The following is a 22954-nucleotide window of genomic DNA, read 5'->3' on the forward strand; positions in this document are numbered from 1 at the left end:
TGCACTACATCAATATTCTTTTATTGCCTCTCAACGTTTAGTTTAGAAATCACTAAAACCTTTACTTACAGAGAGACCATTTGCAAAGATGTAGGAAAGGGAAGTTGTGCTGAGAGCTATGAGTATTGGATGGCATACCTTTACTGCAAGAGTACGCTGTATGGCTGTTTTTCTTGGTTGTTGTTTTGTTTTTTTGTTAGTGTGTTTATTAATCATGGAACAAGCAGTCTGTCTAGACTGCTCACATGTGACTGGTAACATTTTCCTGCTAATACTGAGGAAATAGGGGTTGCTTATGAAAATAGAACAGTTTGTGGCTGTGTTTCTTTTAAATTTGTGTGTTAAGCCTGCAGATTCGGAACACATTGTTGCTTCACTAATACACGGGAAGTTACAGTAGAGAAATCCCTTGCTGACCTTCTTAAATTAATCTCTCCAGCATTAGTTATTTCCTTATTTTCGGTGGGAAGACAGCAGAGTTTAAATCCGTGCAGCATATTTATGTGTGAAGATTGGTGCTCATAAAAAATGAATTGCAATCTAAACTAAAATCAAACCATCTTCATAGAAAGGAAAAATATTTCTGCTTTGGGATTTCTGCTGCGTGTGGTTGCTGTATACATGTATGTGTAAATGACTGCTGAGAAAGCTGCTGTGAAATAAGATCCTAGCCCTAGATTTCCCCCTCTGGAGCTTTTGCAACTGTTTGAAGCCAAGCTTTAAGATCTTGGGAATTCTGTCTTTATTTTGCTTTTGAAAGGCTGTTTACTTTCCTCAACCATTTTCTAAACTACTTTTTCTCCATAGAAATGCTTCAAATTGTTTACAAACATGAATGCTGTCTGTATTTTATTAAAAAGTTATTTTATTATCCTGGTCTTGCAACACATTTACTCTGTGGTAATGTTCAAAGGTAACTGTTTTTATCCAAACTGTAACTGGTGCTTTTTTATTTATTTTTATTTTTATTTTTATTTTTATTTTTATTTTTATTTTTATTTTTATTTTTATTTTTATTTTTATTTTTATTATTTTTTTTTTGCTTGAATTGCATTGTAACACTGAACAAAGATTAAGATTTTGGAGGGTTTATTGTATTCAGTTTGCCTTTTGCACTGCTGGGTCCTGTTTTTCAGTCAAACAAAATTTCAAATTCAGATGAGGAAAACAGATCGGCATAACCATTACACATCTCGTGCAATCAGTGCATTTCTTTGTGATGTTACCAAATTCTTTGGCTTTTAATTGTGTTGTGAATCATAATCTCATGGTCTGTGAGTGTAAGCTGCACTTGCAAACTTCATATCTAAGTGGATAGTGAGAAGGAAGCTTTTAAAGAATGTACTTTTGATTTCTGCAGAAAGTATGCTTCAGTGAAGAGAGCACTCCCAGTTAAATTCAGGATTTGCCTGTTCATAGATAAACTATGACAACTGTTTATCCACTGGTAGACATTTTCTTGTTAAATTGTGTTTTCTTTAAACCAACATTTCTAGTGGTTTCTTTACAGGCAGAAGGAATGCAGCATATACATACATACATACATACCTTGCTGCATATATATATATTTTATATATATATATATATATATATATATATATATATATATATATTCTTTCTACATAGTCCCACCCACTGAAGGTAAGGTGATGAAATTCAGAATCACCTTGTATTGGCCAGAAAGTAATTTGATGCACACAAATGCGCTGCAGGTTTCAGCACACAGAAGCTGCATTGTTTCTGCTCAAATAGAGGCTTGTTTTCTTTTTTCTTTTCTTCAGTTTTGCACATTATCCAATATAATGGGTCCTAAAGCTATAACTGGTTTGATAATATAAGTAATAGTTCATGCTGTGTGAACATAGACTTTGCATCAGATTCCATAAACAAAGCTTTGTGCTTTCTTACAGTATTTTCTGATATTGAGAAGGAAGTAAATGTAAATGAAAAGACAGAAGTCTTTTGGATAACACTTTTAAATCAACAGCAAAATACCAACTTGTTTCTCTTAAAAAATATATCCATGTAAACATTCTTTAAAACTCAGTTTTAAAGTTTCCATGGAGACAAAAGCTGCAGAAGTTGGCAGCATCATAAAACAAGAATGTTTCTGAGAAAATAGCATTTCATGCACTCAGAGGTATTTGAGTTCACCTGTGCTATTCTTAGGTTCTGCCTTTTATGCTGTGTGATGAAAAAAACCCAAAACCTACATAGCTGAAGACTGCACAAACATTTTTAAATGCTCCCAAGGAAAAAGTCTAGGTGTTTGTAGGTTCAGCCTGTGTAAATGGCTGTCATTTAACAAAGTATTCTGCAGACATAACAAAATCTTCTTTTGAAGCTAACAGTGACCTGGGCTATAAAAACACAAGTGTGGCCAGCTGATCTAGAGAAGATATTTTGCCCTCCTGTGCAGTGTTTGTTAAACCATGCCAGTTTGGGTCCTCTCATACAAGACAGATCTTAATGACTGGATGGCAAGAAGCTGGATGTTCTGTGGGATCAAGCTGAGGCAGTGGGCCTTCGTTGGCCTGGGGAGGGGGGCTAACATCTGCCTGTACCTGCAAGGTGGTCAACGCCATCAGTGAATATAAACTGAAACTGAGAGGGTGGGTGTAGCTGGGGGAAAACTAGTTGCAATAATCTTACATTGGAATTTTTTTGTTTGTTTTATTTGAGCATTACAGGGTGTCCAGGCTCAACTTTCTGGCCAGATAGGGCTGGGGGTGAAGAGTAACAGTGGCTGCTCCGAAAGTAATGCCTCTCATTTTATTATGTCAGCTTGTGGTGGTATAACAATAGAGGCTGAACCTTGAAAGCAGTGTTCTGTTACATGTTGCGGTGTGACAGATGGCAGCAGAGAGGCAGTCTGATAGAATGACGCCTGACATGGAAGTGCTTGTGGAGCAAAGGTGTGGAATTGAATTCCTCCATGTGGAAAAAATAGCACCCATTAGAATTCGTCAACACCTGCTGAATGTTTATGGAGACCAAGGAGTGGATATGAGCACAGTGAGGCAGTGGGTTGTGTGTTTCAGCAGTGGTGACAATGATGTGAAAGACAAACCACATTCTGGACAGCCATGCACATCTGTCATACCACAAAATGAAAAGAGTCTCAGACAGCTTCTCTTTGCAGATTGGTGGATTATGGCCAGGAGACTGTATACAGAGCTGGATATCGGCTTCAGTGCATTGGAAAAAATGGTGGCAACACTGGAGTATCAAACAGAAAGAACACCGCAAGCAGGTTTTTTGGGTTCTATTGAACCAACATGAGGCTGAAGGTGGCAGTTTCCTGGCATTGTTATTGGTGACAAGACTATCCTACTGCACTCACCATATAGTCTGGATTTGGCTCCCTCTGACTTCCATCTGTTCAGGGTGATGAAAGATGGACTGCATGGGCAACATTTTCCTAGCACCAATGCCATCATAGCAACTGGGAAACAGTGGATTTTCACTAGCGTGGCATGCAGTCTCTTGTTCATTGCTGATGAAAATGCATAGTTAATGGTAGTGACTATTTTGAGATGTAGTGTTTTATAGCTGGGGATTTGCTCTTTCAAATAGTGTGGTTGTACTGTTTGTACCTATTGTAGTTTCCATGGAAATAAATAGGAGGCATTGCTTTCTGTGCCACATGTATGTAACACTTGTGCACAACTTACCATTTCTGAGTCCTTTACTTTTTCCCATGTTGCATGTCTCCTGCTGCATAAATGTTACGGTTATGTTTGCTATGAGGCTGTATCTATTAGAAAATTAACCAAACCATGGAAAGCTTGAATTTTCCAAAGTTTTCCATGCATGAAATGACAAGGTCTCCCAGAGATTGTCCATGATGAACCTGCTATCATATAGGAACTTTTCAAAGAGTAATTTCTCTTTCAGTGGATTCTTGTGTCCACTTTTTCCCCAAAATAAGAGTTTTCTGCACTTCTCTGGGATTAGTGTTTTTATTTGTATCAGATGCAGTACTTGGCACCCAGCAGCAGACTGCAAAACAGAATTCTGAAAATGAAATTTACCTGCTGGAACTCCTAAGACCGCCAAAATCTGTGTAGTTTAGAAAGAAATTTTCATAGAGTTAGGCAGGAAAAATGTCCCCTGGCATTATCTTCCTGCCTTTGAAAAAGAGAATATTGATTGAATACAAATGTGGCAGTGTTGACATTTGTTTAGCAAGAATCAATGTAACATCACTCGCATCTAATTTCAGTTCTGGGATAAAAGAATTTTATTGCTCTATGGACTGGGATATACAGTATCATTTTTTCAGACTGCAATCATTCTTCCAGTTTGTATTGAGTTTTCAGTAATTTTATTAGATGATTAACTGCTCTTATCTAAGGTTTCTTCCTTTTTTTTTTTTTCTTGATATGTTTCAGTCTTTTAATAACAAATTATTTCATTCTTTTAAAGCTTGACAAAAGTTACATTTAAAAATAAAATCAATACGAGATCTAATTTTACTGTGACATTGTTGAAAGTATCTGTTGTATTTGTTCTCTTACAGTGAACGATTTTTTTTAAGACTGAATAGAAACGGTTTGCCAAAATGCCCAGAAAAGCCTGAAAGACACTGTTCTCTTTTTGTGGTGAGTTATTCATATTCTCAATCCTATTTGTGCTGGGTATTTAAAACCAAATTTGGATTAAGTTATTCAGTAGTTGACTCAGTGGCACTCCCTAAGCTTTTACTTTATTATTAGTTCTAAAGGGTGGTTAAAGGGTATTATTAAAATCCCAAGTTGAATGTTTTCTGGCAATATGTGGATGTATGTGCATCATGTACATATATACATACCAGTCTTTTTCCTTGCAGCAAAGACTTTTACTTGTGAGTTTGGGGCCCAAAAGATGGTTTGTTCAGTGCTCCTTGTAACTTCAAGATATTAGGAGTTGTACAAAAGCGCCATTGCTCTTCAAGGCACACACTGAATCTTTTCTGTCCTCCTCTCCCCTTTTGCTGCCTTACAGCAAATTCTTGCCCGTGATATTATAGGACAGACATATTGAATGCATGACCACCAATTTGAAGTGTTAAATGGATAATTTCTTAATTGTATATAAATGACTTCACTGTTCATATATTGCCGTTACTGGCAGTAAAAGCAATGCATAAAGATCTTTTAAAATATCACGTTTTAATCAGGAGGCAGAAATAATGAGGTTCTGATCTTGTGCAGGACTTGAGTAGCAGTGAACTGAGGAAAGACATCTATATCACTGTGCACATTATCCGAATTGGTACGTATAATGGTCTGTGAGTAGAAATCTGACATTTGTTAAATATATAACAATGAAGAAAACCACTTGGGGTCAACTTTGGGATCAGTTAGATTTACTCAGTCTCTGTATAAATTTCATGAAGCAGATGCCGCTCTTTTAATGCAAAAATTGCCTTGAATTTCTCAGCATTCCTTTGTGTTATGTTTCAAGTGTGCTGATGAGTTTTGATACAGTATTTTTTGTTACAATTGCAAAACAAAATAAGTCATATGTGAACTGTACTAAAATGATGGAGTTGTCACTTGGGAGTCCATTCTTGTTACAAAGAGAGTAATTTTAAGCATTGTTTTTTTCACAGCAAACTTACCTCTAATTTAAATAGTATCCGATGAAACTGTTCAGGCAACATCCGATATAAAAGTTCAGGCAACTTTTATATTCTCCCTCATCCCTTTTATAAAGAGGAGAAGGAAGTAAGTGAAGGAAGTCATGTAATAATTTTAACCTAAGATGATACAGGCAGATATTGTGTCCTCTGAAACAAAGCGGAAGAGTTGAAAATGTGCTGCATGTGTATTTTAAGAAGTTGACCTCCTGGTAAATTTTTGGTAAATTGTCTCCCTAGCTGCATCACTGCACTACTAAATATATCCTCCTATTTTTGTGAGGTGTTTTGTTTTCAAATATGGTAGTTATAACTTGTGCTGAATTCAGAAACAACTTATTCCAGAGTAAGTGCTGGTTTACAACTCAGATGGATTTTCCTTGCGCTTTCATGATGTTGTAGTGTTTTATTGGAATATCAAAATATTGCATTTTTATTGGCAAGGACTGGGAAAAAAAATTGTAGTAAATTCTGGTGTAGTATGACTTAATTTGAGGAGAGTAAGTGCTCTAAAGTACAATGTGGCATAGAATTTTCCCTTCTGTATAGTTATAAAATATATTCAAACCCAAGTCTGTATATGAATGACTGAAACGTTAAAATAACATTTATATGCTTTGTGGTGTGAAAGTGAACAATTATTCTTCTAGGTTATGTGACACATAGAATATACAGAGGAGGCATTGCCCTGTGGCAAGTACAGCCAGAGGCTTTTCTTGTCAGAAGTTAAGATTTGGTGGGAAAGATACATAGCTGCCAGAACATAATTGCATAAAATGGTTAGAAAGAGGGCAGTTTCATCTATCAGAAACACAAGAAGAAGACTGATGAATTGTATTTAAATCAAATAGAAAAATACTTTATTTCAACTCCATTTTCCTTGGCTGCCTTCTTTCTGTACCATAATTTGTTCTCCTGCCCTTTGTCATCTTTCCTCCCTGAGTTTTCATCTCTTCTTGATTTCTGCAGTTTTATCCCCCTGCTAGCAAGCGGCCTGCTTGGAGGCAGCATTTGATTTCTAAACTGTAGTGGCTCAGTCACAAGACCTCTCATATAAATCAGAAGTAGGAACAACCACAGTAAAATAATTGTTATTGGGCAGCAAATGGTTGACACTCTGTCATGTCTGAACACTAAATTTAATCTGGTGGTGTCTCAAGTAGAGTTGTCACTGATTATCAGCATGAGTTGCGGACTCGAGGTCATGAGAGGATGAGCAGTACCTCTGGTATTACGAGATCACCCCATCATTAATGGGCTTCCAGAACCATTTGTTATCCTAATGTAGTGTGGAGAGAGGTGGACTAGATTTGCAGAGTATACTTGGCATCACATACTCAGAGCTGTCACCATACAGAGCTGGATTGCTCCCTGCCTCCTTTCTGTGGTTTTAAGGGAGACAGTTTTGTACATTGTGCATCAAATGTGTATTTTGTTTGTCAGGACGAATGGGAGCTGGAGAAAAGAAAAATGCCTGCAACGTACAATACAGACGGCCCTTTGGCTGCGCGGTCCTCAGTATTGCAGATTTGCTGGCAGGAGATTCAAAGGATGACCTCATCTTAAAAGTGTACATGTAAGGAATGGCTTTTTTTCCATAACTATTCAAACTATTTCACAGTAGGTTTACATCAGAAACAGTGGTTTTAAATGCAGTGTGAGGAAAAAAAAGTAAAGTAGGTAATTTTTTTTGTCATAGGTTTGAAATTTTGGCTATTTCTACAGATCTATTTATAAAAAGGGCAGCTATTAAAAATGAAGGTTGCATCCTTTCAGATCTTCTTGTATGTTTCAGCATTTATCACATCCTTGTAAGAGCTTGGACTCTCTTTAAAACAATGTAAGCTCTCTCTTTAAAACAATGTAAAGTGCTTCCAAGTCTTGTGTAGATAACTTGTGCTGCCTAGGCAGCTAGCAGGAGTAACTTCATAACTAGCAAAAAGGAAAGACTGGTAAGCAATTGTTTAATGGAAATAGCGTCAGTGTAAGAGGCAGTTAATGCTGAAGAATGAAAAATCAAAACTAGATCTTAAAATGAGTTGTAGTGAAATTGTGGAGTTTTACAGTATCGGGAAGAAAGTTCATGTTTCTGTTCGTAGCAACACAGTGCATGTAATTTCCTGCTGATCTTGAACTGAGGGATTATAGTAAGAGCTGTTTTGTGCAGTGGCCTATTCAAAGTACATAAACCTGGGAAGCATTTTGTCAAGTACACGAGGAAGTTGAGAACTCAAGTGTTGAAGACATAGAAGGCTTTTAGGCAGACGTTCTCTTCTTCTCTGTGCTCCTACAGTGCTGAATTAGAGCTGCTGGAGATGGTGCTGCAGAAAAACAATCCAGTGTGACGGTGAAAATGTGTGCTGGCTCTTACTAAGACTCCCAGGATGTTGGAGTCAAATAAGTGTTTGCTGTTGGATAATAAATTGTTAGATGTACATATCTGCCTATTAGATTCTGTTTTCTAACTTTACCTGATTGTTCTTAAAATAACAGGAGAAAAAAAAAAAAAAAAGAAGGGAAGAAGAAACATTATTGAAAAGCAGATTTAGTAAGACCAGGTCAAGTCTAAGCTGTTCACTTTGCAGTGTGGCCTATTTTTCCTCATGGAAAAGGCACTACTTTCCAAATATATACTGAGATATAATTTGCTCTTTAATTGACTGTCTCCTGAAGGTCATATTCCATTTTAAATAACTTCAAAGTATACAGCAGAGATCTTTATCTAAGACCAGCCCTGAGTCCCATGTGGCTTCCTGACTGTCGTGGGACAGATATTCTGTGTATTTTGAAGCTGAAGGGTAGATCTGTAGACCATGAACTTGTTCATGATGAGTTCCAGAGCTCCTATCATTCTCCCACCCTTTTCCACAAGAAGCAAATATTTCTACGAGACATTCCTCAAATTGTAAGACTGCTCTCCCCCTTTCCACTGATCCAAGCAGTTTCACGGGTTTTTGTTTGCTCCCGCTGAGCTAATTTTGTGAACAGAAAAGGACCTGCATGGAGGTGTGTGGTGAAACTTGTCCAAAAACCTTGTGCACCCATTTCAGAGTTAAAAAAGTTATCATTTTTGTAGGTGCAACACTGAGAGTGATTGGTATCAGATCCATGAAAATATCATTAAAAAGCTGAATGCACGTTACAACCTGACTGGCTCCAATGCAGGTGAGTAATGTTTTTATGTTTCCATCTGCAAATAAAGTGAGTCTGTGTTAGAAAATCTACTGACTATGAAAGAAATAGTATTTCACATTCAGAAAAATACTCGTATTAGGTGAAACTATGTTCTATTGCATTTTGTATGCACATTTTTTAAAAAAGCATGGAAATTTCTTCAAGAAATTATATAAAACAAATTTTCTCTTTGCTGAAGGGCTACAGTTTACTGTGGAACTCTGTTCGTATGTGGAGCCGATCAAAGATCGGCAATTGATGTGCATTGCTTGATGATTTGATGATTTATACTTCCACTTTACATACATAAAGTATCACACAAAATTAACTAGGTCCTACAGACCTGTCTACAGAGCCAGTGCTCTCTGCATTTCTATTGGCCATCAGGGCAAGACACAAAGTTGTTATTCAGGGACCAGTAGCCTTCCATAGTTAATCAAAGTAAATTCAACTGGAAAACTTAGGAATTGAGTGATGACTGACCTTTGCTAATGTCAGATGATGGCTTAAACTAAAGGATATGCTTCTTTTTGGTTTTTGGAATGCCAGCTTGTTAACTTTTTGTAGTGCTGTTGCGTGGGAAAACAGTCAAACTTGAAGGAAAACCAGAAATGGAAGCTTACAAATTTGTTGTGCTTTCTATTCAAATACTATTTTGCCCCAGTGAAACATTCATTATTTGAAATATGAATGTGGAAAAATCTCTAATGAATTCAGTTTTCTGAGTTGCACTGTAGTTATAAACCCGTATAGTAAACCTCATGCTCTTTTGACTTGATTTAAAGCATAACATTTATCTCGCAAATGTATATTCATCAGTCTTTAGCAGATGTCTAAGAAGCACATAAAAGCTCCTGATATTTATCAAGACTGAAATTGTGTGTTTAATTAATCTAATCCTGTTACTTCATTATTTCTACTTTTGCAGAGTATAGCCACATACGTGCATCTATGTAAGGTTTAGAATGCAGAGAATTTTACTGGACTACAGTTATTAAAATAATGTAGTTTAAATATAAAAGCACATTGCTAGAAATCAATAGCTTTATTTACTGTTGAAAATGATAACAAGTCTTTTCTGCACAATCAGTCTAGAGATAAAGGTGATACTTTGAGGTTTTAGAACATTGGAACATGCCTTTTGACTCAACTTGCAAAGCTATGGGACATTTTAAAAATACATAATTCAAGACCTGTGCAAATACCTTTTCTGAATATTAGCTGCAAAATCCAATACGTGTGATAAAGAATGCATACATTTTGGTTTCTAAATAGGTACATTGCTTCTGGCATTAATGCAAATTTCACAGTTCGCAAAAGGTGGCTTGTTGTTTATAAATGAGGTTTTCAGTGTAAATATTGCTATGAAACATTTAACTTGTCCATTTATTTGAAAAAGAAAAATAGAAAGAATTGCTAATTTCTGAATAGGCAGTTAAAATAGTACAATGTGGCATGCTGTATGCTAAGTGATTCTTGTTGGCAGTGGTATGATTCAGGTTATAAGGTTAGTGTGTGCTTGCAGCCCAGAAGGCCAGTTTTATTTTGGACTGCATCAAAAAGAGGGGTGGACAGTAGGGAGATGGAAGTGATTGTCCACCTCTACTCTGCCCTTGTGAGACTCCATCTGGAGTACTGTGTCTGACCGGGGCTCTCCAGTACAAGATGGAGAGCTGTTGGAGTTCAGAGGAGGACTACAAAAATGATCAGAGAGCTGGAGCACGTTGCCTATGAAGACCGGCTGAGGGAACTGGGTATGTTCATTTTGGAGAAGACTTCAGGCAGACCTCATTGCCACCTGCCAGAATGTAAAGGGAGCTTATAGGCAGGGGGGAGACCAACTTTTTTGCATGGTCTGATAGTGATAGGACAAGGGGGAATTATTTGAAACTAAAAGAGGAGAAATTTAGATTAGATGTTAGGAGGAAATTATTTACTTGGAGGGGGATGAGGCACTGGACAAGTTGCCTAGAGATGCTGTAGATTCCCCATCCCTGGATGTGTTCAAGACCAGGTTAGATGGGCCCCTGGGCAACTTGATCTGGTGACTAGCAGCACTGCCCATGTCAGGGAGTTGAAACTAGATGGTCTGTAAAGTCCCTTCCAACATGAACTGTTCTATGATTCTCATTCTCATGAAATAGAAGTTCATAGCTAGGTACCCTTTTGTCCTTGGAGACATTCAATAAATTTAAATAATCTTAATTAAGTGACTCAACATAAAAGACATGTGGGACATGACCATGTTCCATATTGCAAGTGCTGGAAAATAAAGCTAGCACATTCAATACTAGCTATGTTTTGATAAAGGGCTGCCTGGAAAGGGAGGCAAGAGAGTAGCACATGCAGAGGCTGGAGAGGGAAAGAGGATGCGAGTAGTAGTGCCACTTTGAGAACTGAGCAACTAAAACACAAACTATGACAGGTTATTTATGTCACACATGTGAAACTTGTTCCTCTGTGACTGCTTAGAAGCCTGAAAACACACTTGAAAGACTTCAGCAATATGTTCAGATACTTCTGCTGACACCTCATGGAAAATGATGTTGTTACACTAGTATGTATTTTCCCTTTGCTGTTTTTGTCTGTAATAGTTTTGAATGACTGGTTCTGAAGGCCCACTAGGCTTGTCTGCTATCTTACATTTGTGAAAAAGGAGGAGAAAGGAGTAAATCTTTGATTACAAGACACACAGATGCTTTACTGTCTCACGATCCATTGTAGGTATAAGTCAAGAGAGCTTGAACATTTGACTTTAAAAGGACTTAAGAACTGAAACACAATCAGCACAAGGGCAAAAATTAATCAGGCTGTTATCTATGATCTTAACTTCCTCCTGTTAAGTTTTTGTCCTGTACAGTTTCTTTCAGCTCAGCAGATTTTCATACAGTTTTAGTCTATAGAAGAGACTGTCTCTCACTGCTGAAATAGTTATATTAAAAAATTCATATTGTTCCTTGGCAAAAAAATGCCTTCCAGTTCTCTGGGAAAAACTGAAAACAAATCCAAACTGCACTTGTCTTTCATGTAAAAAACAACTTGCCATGCTATAACTTATCTATTTCCCATTCAATATCCGACCATTCAAGCAGTGCTTTTTTCCACTTTAACTCAAGACAATTTTTACTTCTTGTGCAGAATCTAAATGAATCTTATTTTCAGCTTGAATCTACATTAAAAGCAAGGGCCAAATAAAGACAAAGGTATTAAAGACTCACTGCTTCACTTTTTAGGCCACAAATATGTGGAAAATGAATATTCCTATTAAAAGTTCACACGCAATTACTACAATCTTGCATTGAAAATACCAGATTTGTATTTATCAATCTGTAGCACCAAAAAGCAGTGAAATGTATAGTGCAGATACAGAAACCAGGTGCTTGCTTATCTTGAACTATATAGAATTGTTGTTTATCTCCTTTCTGCTGTTTCCTTCATTATTTCATTCAGATCTGGGCAGTTCCAGTTCATGCAACTGCTATGCTGAGGCTGCACTAAGTAAACATACTTGTTTACGGCATGTCACTTTACTGCATATTTATTGTGTTCTTATTTTAATTGTCTGAATTCCAGAATGCAAAAACTGTAGTAAACTGTAAAAAAAAAAAAAAAAAAAAAAAAAAAAAGTTTTTAATTCTGAAATAAAAGTTCCAAAAGGAAAGTGTTGTTTCAGATAAATAAAATATTAAATACCTGTGGTAGCATAATCATAAGTAATCGTCTATTTTAGATAGTGGAGCCTAGCCAAAGATCTTGTTTTCACATTGAAACTTGGGATTTTGTCAAATGTAATTTTTAATTTTTTTTAAGGTTTGCAGTGTAGGTCGTGGTAGCAGATGCTATTTTCTGACTGTGTGACTGTGAAACTATATTTTGCACCTTTCTTAGGTCTTTAGTAAATAACTAGTATTGGATGTGAACTGCTTTTCTCTTTAATAAACAAGGAACTAATGTGCAAAGTGCCTCGTAAACTGCTATTGATCATATAATAACTGCTTCATTTGTCTACAGAATTACTGTGTGTGAGTGAACCTGTTGAGTTTAAAGTGCATTTTAGGACAAGGGGAAGAGAAAAAGGCCAAATCTGGTTGTCACTAAATATTTTCTTTAATACAGTAAAACATAAAGAAAAAGCAGTGAGTGCATTTCTGATTTTCATGGTTATGCAATGTCGTGTATTTCTTTTCTTTCTTTTCAGTAACAGTTTATCATGCATAACCTTATATTCTTGCCTACACAACCACATTTTTTATCTGGTTCTTTATACTCTTGAAGTATAACTCATTAAATACAGCATACCATGTTGGAATGAATGTCCTTGAGTAGAGTAGTCCTTCGGGATCTGAATATGGAGGTTTTGCCTGAAAAACTCACCCACTTAAACAGTGATGGTTCTTAATGTAATCCCTACGTAAACACCATCAACATCTCAAAAGTTTCTCTTCTTCCCATAGACACCTAAAAATGTGTTATTTCTGCCACTGCTTGAAGCTCAGAGCAAGTGTCTGGGCACATCCATGATACTTACTCCATCAGGGTATGCGTGGTCTGGATGTAACTGCCTGAGCACTGGGTAGAAAAAAATGCTGGAGCTGCCTGCTGTGGCTCATGTGCTCATGTTACTTCAGGAAATATATAATTATTGACTTTGTTTCCCTTAGAAATAATTTACTTCAGTGTTTGAGATGTTCTTCAGAGAAAGAAAATGTCTTGGTTCAGACACTGACTTGGAAAAGGATTTGCAGTCTGTCTCACATGTCCCAGAGAAGAATGCTAATCACCTGGTTTCTCAGACTTCCCTGCAGCAACTCTTTAGATTTGTAAAAGATCAGAAAATATTCATTATACCACAGGGGAAGTAAAAATGGCTCTAAAGCGTGCAGAATATTGCATGATTTTTCATAAGTGTGTTCTATATTCATGTTGTCTTGCAAATCCTAGAGAGGAGAGATTTAAGCCCTGACCTTCGGTTACATGAGAATTTTCTCCCTAACAAATTATCTTACCAAAAGCATCTTAAAATTATTAAAAATATACTTGCAACTTCTTCCTCCCCTCTCCATAGGAAAAACAGACTGGATTGCTTTGTTTTCCTCTAAAGAGATCCAAGACATTCCTTCTCACACCAATTTTTACTTGAGGTTCCTGATGTTTTCACATGTAAGCTCCTATGTAAAATGCCAATTTTTAGATCCCTTTATAACAAGTCTTTAAAAGCTGCATGACCCTGTTGCAGTAATTCGGAAAAGATAAGGCAAGGACACGTGCTTTTCACTTTCTACAACAAAGAAGGTGGAAATCCTTTCAGATCCTATAGCAATTAAAGTAATGGTGTAAGAATTTAAAAGTACATATATAGCTGTTGCAGATTTAGACATGTAGATTCTACAAATAGAATAAATGTAATTGGAAGATCTTTTCCTGTGCTGTCATCTTGGAATGTTCTGATGAATAAGAGAAGGGTAATGCAACCTAATTGTGTGTTTACTGAGCGCAGTATGGTGATAGCTGTGCCAAACTGCATTGCAACTCCACTGACAACGTTGGTAACTACATATCAATTTTAATTGATGGGAGGGCCTTAAACTTTACAGGAGATGCACTGAAAATAGTCCCTTACCATTCCAGTCATGAGTGTGATTTTTTTTTTTCCCATTTGCTTTTTTATTTTCAGTATGGTGGCAAGTTTTTCTTCTGTTGCATTACATGTCAAAATACAATTCTTGATAAAGCTCCATAAATCATGCCCTCTTGCATATAGTTCAGATCATATGAACAATAAAATGAGAAATGACTGTATTGTATCTCAAAGGAGGCAGAATGAAATATTTATTTTAAATACAGCAGAAGTAATATCTCAGTGGGGAGGCTGTTCTGAAGACAAATCCAGGTTGTGCTTTGATTTGTAAAAGACTGTCATAAGCACGACAGCCATAAACTTAAATGATTTTTCTTTAAAAGAGAAAAATGCACAGGTATGTTCTTCAAATCTGTGGTTTACTGTCATTAATAAATTGAAACTTGTTCCTATGATACATGTGCAAAAATCTGCAGGCATAGCATCATCTAAAGGTTTTGTGGTCTGGCCCCAACTCAAAGCAAAACTAGCTTGTCTTTGTGGAATCTCTTTTGAAGTTCAGGGGGATTGCTCATTAAAGGTGAGTTTTGTTACACAGCTATTGTTTAAATTCAACCAGATCAAAGTAAGTTTCATGAAGCAAACCACCTAGTTAGGGGGAACTACTGTCACCTCATATGTTTGTTTTCTGAAGTATAATGTTGGTTTGTACTGAAACTCAGGTTATCTTAGAGTTCACAGAAGACTTGGTTAGAGAAGGTAAGCCGCAAGGAAGACAATCAGTGCATGACAGCGCATCTGGCAAGATGCAAACTCTGAGACACGAGTAGCAGTGGGGGCATTTGAGTAGAAACAGGAGTATGTGCTCAGAGACAGCCTAAGTCTTCCTACAGCTCTCTGCTTTCAGCAGACTCTCAACAATCTAATAATATCTTTTCTCCATGGTTACCATCAAACACTGAGATATTAGAGAAGCAGGTAGAAGGCAGTATGCTCTTGCTGCTTCAATTTCTGTTTCACAAAGGTAAGCTTTGGCTTAAAAATTATGTGATTCAGTGGGGAAGTCTTTTAGAGTCATTTACCTTCCAGTGCTGAAACTGTGGAGGTTTCACGAGGAGCATCATTTTTCTCCACTTTTTGTGATGAAGATCTACAAGTTATTAAGTACAGAAGGGAAATAGTAGCTCAGCTCAGCTCAGAACTCATTTATATGAACAATACTGTTACAACTCAACACAGTATTTTCTGAATACAAGATGTAGTGTGTCCCTGGAGGTATTCAAGAAATGTTTGGATGTTGTACTGAGGGCATGGTTTAGTGGCAAAAATATTGATGGTAGGTGGATGACTGAACTGGTTGATCTTGGAGGTCTTTTCCAACCTCAGTGATTCTACTTTTCAGCATGACAGTACCCGAGAAGCTCACAGCATTAGCCCAGTTGGAGTTGTTGCCAAGAAGCTTTCCCTTGAATTGGTGTGAGTGATGGGTTAGAAACAATGTGTTAATGTCCTTCCAGAAGCAGCTATTGCTGTTAGTCATAAGGAGGAAGTCTGGGTTCATGGTGGGAAGAGGAAGGGAGGGAAATGAAGAAGAATGAGGGCAGGAGTGGTGACGTGCTTGAAAGGGGAGAAACAGAACAAAATAGACAACTAGGATAACTCCTGAGTTTATGGTTCATCACGTTCAGCTTTAACGTGCATCTTTAGTATCGAAAGGCCTGTCAGTATCTGCATTGGGGATATAAGAAGGGACTGACTACACTAAGTAGGGTCTATCATGAAAGGACAAGGGGAAATGGTTTCAAATTAAAAGAGGAGAGACTTAGTCTGTATGTAGAGAAAAAGGTTTTTACGATAAAAGTAGTGAAGCTCTGAAACGGGTTGCCCAGATTGATGGTAGATGCTCCATCCCCGGAGATGTTCAAGGTCAGGCTTGATCAGACACTGAGCAACCTGATGTAGCTGTAGGTGTCCCAGTTCATTGCAGGAGAGCTGAACTAAATGACATTTAAAGGACTCTTCCAACTCAAATGATTCTATGATTTGTGCTCAGCTGAGAGCAGTGTTTGTCTCTTCTCTGCAGGGTGTCCAGATGTGTCATCAGTTCTCTGAAATTTTTCTGTAGCTACACATAGCTAACATTTCAGAGCAAATATATTTATTTAATTACTTACTTCTATGACAATCTATTAATTTGCAAGTTTAAATCTTTTGTTACATGTTATGAAAAGGAGACTGTATTCTGTTGTGATGTATTTAAGAATTAGTTGTCACTGAAGGCTGATATTTGAAATACATTTAAAACAATAACTGCAGTTGTATGTACTTCATTGAAAGTAGATAATGAATAAGGCATTCCATTTTGTTCCAAACAAATGCTAAGGCTGAAAGATTAAATGTATAGGGAATTTACTCAGTTTGTTCCTCAAGCTCATTTAGGCTTGAATACCAGCTATGAAGTAATGAAAAGCCATTTTAATGAAGGTTTTTAGGCAAAAAATTGCAGATTTTCCCTCTTTCATGTACATTTTAACAGAATGCCTGACACTGTTCAGCAATTGAATGTTAAACCCCTTCTTCCAAATTCAAGTGTAACCAATATCTGTTAACTAGTCTAACGTATCGTGATAACTGCAGTAGTTCTGGGAAGAGATATTCATCCTTAAAGGCAGCAGACCCATAAATTGGTCAGATATAAAGTTCTGTGTTTATATGGCAGTCTGAGTTTGTCTTGTTGTCTGCAAAGGTTGTAGATTTACCAAAAGGAAAACATGTCAGATTCAGGATATTTTTTTTTGGTGTAGTGATCCATAAGCATTCTTCATAAATATCTAAAGGAAGTCTGGAGGCAAATGGATGAGACCAGGCTCTTCTTAGTGGTGTGTAACAACAGGACAAGGAGCTATGGCCTGAAACTTGAACACTGGAAGTTCCATACAAACATGTTGAAGAACTTCCTTATAAGAAGGATGACGGAACTCTGGAACAGGTTTCCCAGAGAAGTTGTGAAGTCTCCTTCTATGGAGATATTCAAGACCCATCTGAATGCCTACTCATATAACCTATTGTAGGGAATTTGCTTTAGCCGGGGGGATTGGACTTGGTGGTCTCGTGAGGTCCATTCCAACTCCTTTAGTTCTGTGATTCTGTGATTTGCACAGTACGAATGTAACTTGTAGGCTTTGCTGAAGATGAACACTTAAGAAAAATTAAATTCAAACTGTATAGCTGGACAAAAACTTTTCCAAAAGCTGTTTCTGCTTATTACTAATAAATACCGTCTTTGACTTCCTTAAGTTTATCTACAGAAAGAATAGCAAATCTTAAGAGAGCTCCAGATGATAAAATTAATGGAACATACACACAAGATTTGATCTCCTCCAGTGGTTATAGCTACAAATTCATTACTAACATTACCTGGGCTCTTTTTTGGTTGTCAGGATTTGTTTTGAACACTTTCTATAGGTTTCAGTTAAATGTTGCCTGTTTCTTTTTTGAAACAAGACATAATTGGAATGCAAGTACCTAAGTTAATTAGGCATTTATTTTGTTCATTCAGAGTAACTGTAACAAGGCTCGTGGAGATTGAATTTACCTCTTTTTCTGTCTGTTTCCAGACTGTAATTTGTGGGATTAACTACAGAGATTTTACTGTGACCAAATTTCATGAGATTTAGACAATTATTTTACCTAAATTACACTGAATTAATAAATAATTCTGTTTTCCTGTTATAATACAGAAATCTACTGGTTTGATCTTTGCAGTTGTAATTCAGATAGTTTAAATCCTAACAGAAATGTGAACACCTGTGTGTTTTCTGGGTACTTTTAACACCCCCAGGCAGCTTGATTTGAACAGATGCTTTATTTCATTGCCTTTCTTAAAATGCAAACACTGCTGAATAGTATTCTGTTTGACTTTTGACTTTATTGTCTTGTTGGTATATATATTTTTTCCTTTAGTTTTGTTTTTCTGTTGGCATCCTGAGCAGCTGCTAGGCATTTTCTCCTTAATATAATCTAGGATGCTTTGCTGCGAGTAGATAGAAGCTGAATATAAATGCTTTCCCCTCCCCCAGAAGCTCAAATGCAAATGAGTATGTAAGCATAATAAACAGTTGCCTTTTGTCATAATGAAATGCAGAAATCAATAATGTTGTATAAAATCTGTCTTAAGTTAAAATCACATATCTAACAGAAATACAGAATGCTTATTCAGCAGCTTGTCCATTTCTGTATTGTCTGTCATTTGAATGATAAAAATCGTCTGTGGTACGAGTTAATTGTGAGAAATCTCTTGTGCTTGCAAAAGATGTAAAAGCAAATCTGTTAGCAGCAGCACACAAAACTTTGTAGTAGTATTTTAAGAACAGAAGTAAATAAAGAATGATAGCTAACACAATAGATTTTAATTACCATTAAAATATAATTGAAGGTGATTAAAGTTCTGTCTGAGGGGACAAAACTAGAATATACATCTAGTTAAAGAAAACATGCCAGTCATTTAGACACTGGATCATCATTTTCATTTTATGTTTTCACTCCAAATGTTCTAGAAGTGGGAAATTTGTAGTTTTGGAGAGATTCTAGGGCTGTTAAATGCTGCAGTTATCCTATCAACCACCATCAGATGCTTTATATGGTGGCATCTTACAGTTCTCTGTTTTGCTTTGTCCACGCACAACTGTTCGTGCACAAATAGTCTAATAGTATTTATTGATGTATTTTTTGAAACTGAACTCTTTAGATTTTGCTGATAATTTTATTATTCTTTCTCACCTAATTTCCTCCATTAAACTAGTACTGACATAAATTGTCAGAGTGGAATAAATTAAAAATAAGTGGTATTAATTTTGATATATGATAGAAAAGGAGTTCTTTTTTCTTATGAGAAAAGTTAATGATTTATCTTTCTATCACCTCATACAAAAAGAGTATCTCTAATGCCTTCATTGCATTTCTTTGAGTACCTTCTCCATCTCCCCAAATTAGATGCTGACCAAATTGGAATCCTACTCCTGTTTGACCCTGTCTCATTGCTGACTGGTGATTAAACCTTTCTTTCTTAGAGCAGTAATCTTATCTTCTACTTTCCCTTCTTCTCCATAGAGATAGCTATAATTACTTGCAAATTGAATTCAGTGACTTTCTGGCCATTTCGGTATTGCACAAAATTCTGGTTACATCTTGGTGAGAAAGGTGGTGTCTTTGAACTAATTGGCTCCTCTTCATTTCTCTTTGTTTTTCATTGTGTCTGAGGGATTCCTTCTTCACTTCAATTGAACGTGCAGCCTAATAAAATCTGAATGACTCTGTGTTATGTCTGTATAGTGTAAATGATCTTAGTTAGCTCTAATTGATAGTCAGGTAGACTGATTTATAATAAGCATGGAAACTTGTCAAATGTTAAATGATCCTTGTAAAATGTGAATTATTTTATCTTTGCAAAATACCTCTTTCTCAGGACTTTTATTTCAGACATATGTTTCCTCAGTTGCCATGGGTGTGTAGCTGCTTTTGGCAAGTGGTGTCTTTACAAACCCACAAGTTATTGACTTGCTATTACGCGTACCTGACCACAGTTTTTGTGTTGAGCTGAGGATACTCAGGACAACACTAGCTTGTCTTGGCCTGCCTGTAGCTTTGCTTGGACACCTAACAGCATTTATGTAATGACAAAACAATAAATTACAGATACTTTATTTTAGCTCTTGCTTAGCTTTGTTCAGCTGCATGATGCAAGACACACTGATATGAATCCTCTATGAGGGCTACTGTGAAAGTATTTTATTTTATTATATTGGCTCTCCTATTTTATTATGTCAGCCTACGGCGCCAGAGGAGATGGTGATGGTAAAGTAGTAAAGGTTGAACCTTCATGCCTGTACCCCATTGCATTTGTTGCTGTGCGGCAGATAGCAGCAGAGTGGCAATGACAGAATGGTGGCTGACATGGGAGTGTACATATAAAGCAAAGGTGTGTCACTGAATTCCTCCATGTGGAAAAAAATTGTATTCACTCACATTCATAAATGTTTATGGAGCCCAAAGAGTGGGTGTGACCACAGTGACACAGTGGGTAGTGCTTTGCAGTTAGTTGTGACAGTGACAGTGGGTCACCTCTACTAGTGCAAATATTTGTAAGTGTGGCATGCAGGCTCTTGTTCGTCGCTGGCAGATGCATAGCAAACAGTGGTGGCTGTGTTGAAGAAAAGTGTTTTGTAGCTGAGAATATTCTTTATCAAATAATGTTATTGTGCTCTTTGTACCTGTTATAGTTTCCATGGAAATAAATAGGAGGCATTACTTTCAGAGCAGCCTATGTAATAGATAACTATAACATGTAGTTACTGTGTGTAGAACTGGTTTTCTGTAATCAAATGAAATGGAATGCATGAGAGTAAAGATTTACAATGATAACTGAGACTTGAAAAGTACTGCCCCTGGAGTATAAGCTGGAAAGTTTGTATTTAAATATGTCACTATAGCATTATTATCTTTAGGTTTCCTTCCCTGAGCATCCTTGCTCTGCTTCCATTCTGGTGTAGTTGAACTCTTTCCTAGTGGAGTATGGGGGTGTTTACAGCATTGCCATTACATAATTTAATCTTTAATCCAAATTTCTTCATTATTTTTAAGAGTTAGGAGATGCATACAGTTTTTTGTTGGTTTTTTTTTTTTGTTAAAAAGATGTATTTAAACTTCAAGTAAAATGTCTAGAATGTGTTCTAAATGTGTTCACTGGGAGATTTTCTTGAAACTTTTGGACATAATCAGATGACCTTTCATTTATGAATAATGAATACTGTGACAAGCAGAGCTCTAATACCATTGCTTCCCGTGCATGAGCGAGTGTTTCAAATTCTTGACAGACTACATATTTCTCAAGTTAAAACTATTCAGCCACCGATGAGCTTTTTTGATATTTATTTTGGGTTTTACCTAAACAAAATTATTCATGGATATCTGGGAAATCTGTAGACAAAAATATGCAGAACTATATACTATCTGGTTTTGCGGTCTTAAACTTGGTGTATAGAAAACACGGTCACTTTATACAACACCATTGTACAGTATCTGATTAATGTTGTTGTTGTTTATGTGATCTGGTGCAGTGACAAATGTTTTTCTTTAGGTTTCCAAGGAAACTGTGAAGTGGAGGTATATGAGGGTATGAATATAAGCAAGGGGTTATGAATATACATACGTATGTATAACAGCATCTCAAAATATAGAAGGAACAAGATTGGCAGTAGGCTAAGTATCAGTGTTTCTAACTATCCATCCGATCCAACCTAGCTCTTTCCATTCAGCAATGAAGAACTTTTCTCCTGCTCTAAGAATGTCTAGATTTTGCCTCTGCAACACTTAGCAACAGTGAAAAGACATAGAAGGCTCTTGTACTATAATCTGACCACTGCGTGGTTTATTTTCTGGTTCACACTGATAATAATTATTACTGTTTCCTAAATATAAGTGGTTATCACAGAACAAATTACCATTACCGAGATGATTAATGTTCACTGTATTAAATTCAGTCCTTAAAACAAGCTAGGCTTCACTGAATGCTTTTCCTTCTAAGATCTATTTCCACACTTGGTTGGAGATGTGTAGGTGTGTTGTTTTTAATTTTTAAGAGAATGGAAGTCTGGTCAGAACATCACATTCTCCGTAGGTGATAAATAATACATCATAAGTGGAAATAAGAGGAAAAAGATAAAATTTATCAAGCTAATCAGATCTCTGGTCTCTTACATGCGGAAGACTGAACTAGCAATACTAAAGGTTGATTTTTCAGGCTGTAATTTAGAACCATCAGACTTAAAGAAAATTCATTCATTTAAATATACTGTGCTGGTAGGAAATTTTCTTCCAAAGCCCAAAGGACTGATGACCTTGTTGTTCAGATTGTGTGTGCATGCTGTTTACTTAAGCTTAATCTGAATTTAATTATGACTTGACTGAGATTTCTCCTTATCTTCAGTTGTTGAGTGTATGTGAAGAGTTTTATCTTCCCCTTGATCTGTCTGTTGACACGTGATATGCTGTAGTAATGCTGAAGGTCAGGGAAGATTAATCTCTACAAGCTGTATCCTGACACTTGTCTTGGTGATTACTTTTGAAATAACCATAAGACATGCCTGTTGTTTTTGCTAATTTTAGTTGTGTCTGCAGTGATTTTGCATGCTGCAGTTGTGATAGGTGAAGTTATTTTTCCTAGATCCTTGAGGAATAAATATTGGGAAAGGATTACACGGCCACCATTGAATTTTGCTTGTCTTCTAGCGAACATGAGAACGTGATTGATTAAATCCAATTAATGCTGATGAAAAGTTTCAGTCTCAGTCATTATGAAATTACTGGGTCTATGTGTCAAATATCAATTATGCTAGATTTGTTTATTAAGAATTTAATTCTTCTGATACTGGATAAATGTATAACCTTGCATAAGGTGAAGTGATGCACTGTAATTAAAAGTTCATGTTTTTCAAATGGATAGGGAGCATTGTGGCTGTACTATTTCCTGTGTAACAATGAAGGCAGCATTGGGTTGAAGTAAATGAAAAAATGAAATAGTA

The 22954-nt window shown here is 36.5% G+C and overlaps 1 protein-coding gene across 5 annotated transcripts in view; it reads left to right on the forward strand.

Annotated features, from left to right (window-relative positions):
* DOCK4 (dedicator of cytokinesis 4) overlaps positions 1-22954 on the forward strand; it is a 234356-nt gene that overhangs the window by 105266 nt on the left and 106136 nt on the right. For all 5 annotated transcript variants that reach the window (XM_015854108.1, XM_015854118.2, XM_015854089.2 and 2 more), the window contains exons 9-12: positions 4523-4604; positions 5196-5256; positions 7067-7199; positions 8700-8788. In XM_015854108.1, the coding sequence (XP_015709594.1) occupies positions 4523-4604; positions 5196-5256; positions 7067-7199; positions 8700-8788 (365 nt within the window). The remainder of the gene's footprint in view (positions 1-4522; positions 4605-5195; positions 5257-7066; positions 7200-8699; positions 8789-22954) is intronic.

Source organism: Coturnix japonica, chromosome 1 (assembly GCF_001577835.2).
Source record: "Coturnix japonica isolate 7356 chromosome 1, Coturnix japonica 2.1, whole genome shotgun sequence".
Taxonomy (NCBI): domain Eukaryota; kingdom Metazoa; phylum Chordata; class Aves; order Galliformes; family Phasianidae; genus Coturnix; species Coturnix japonica.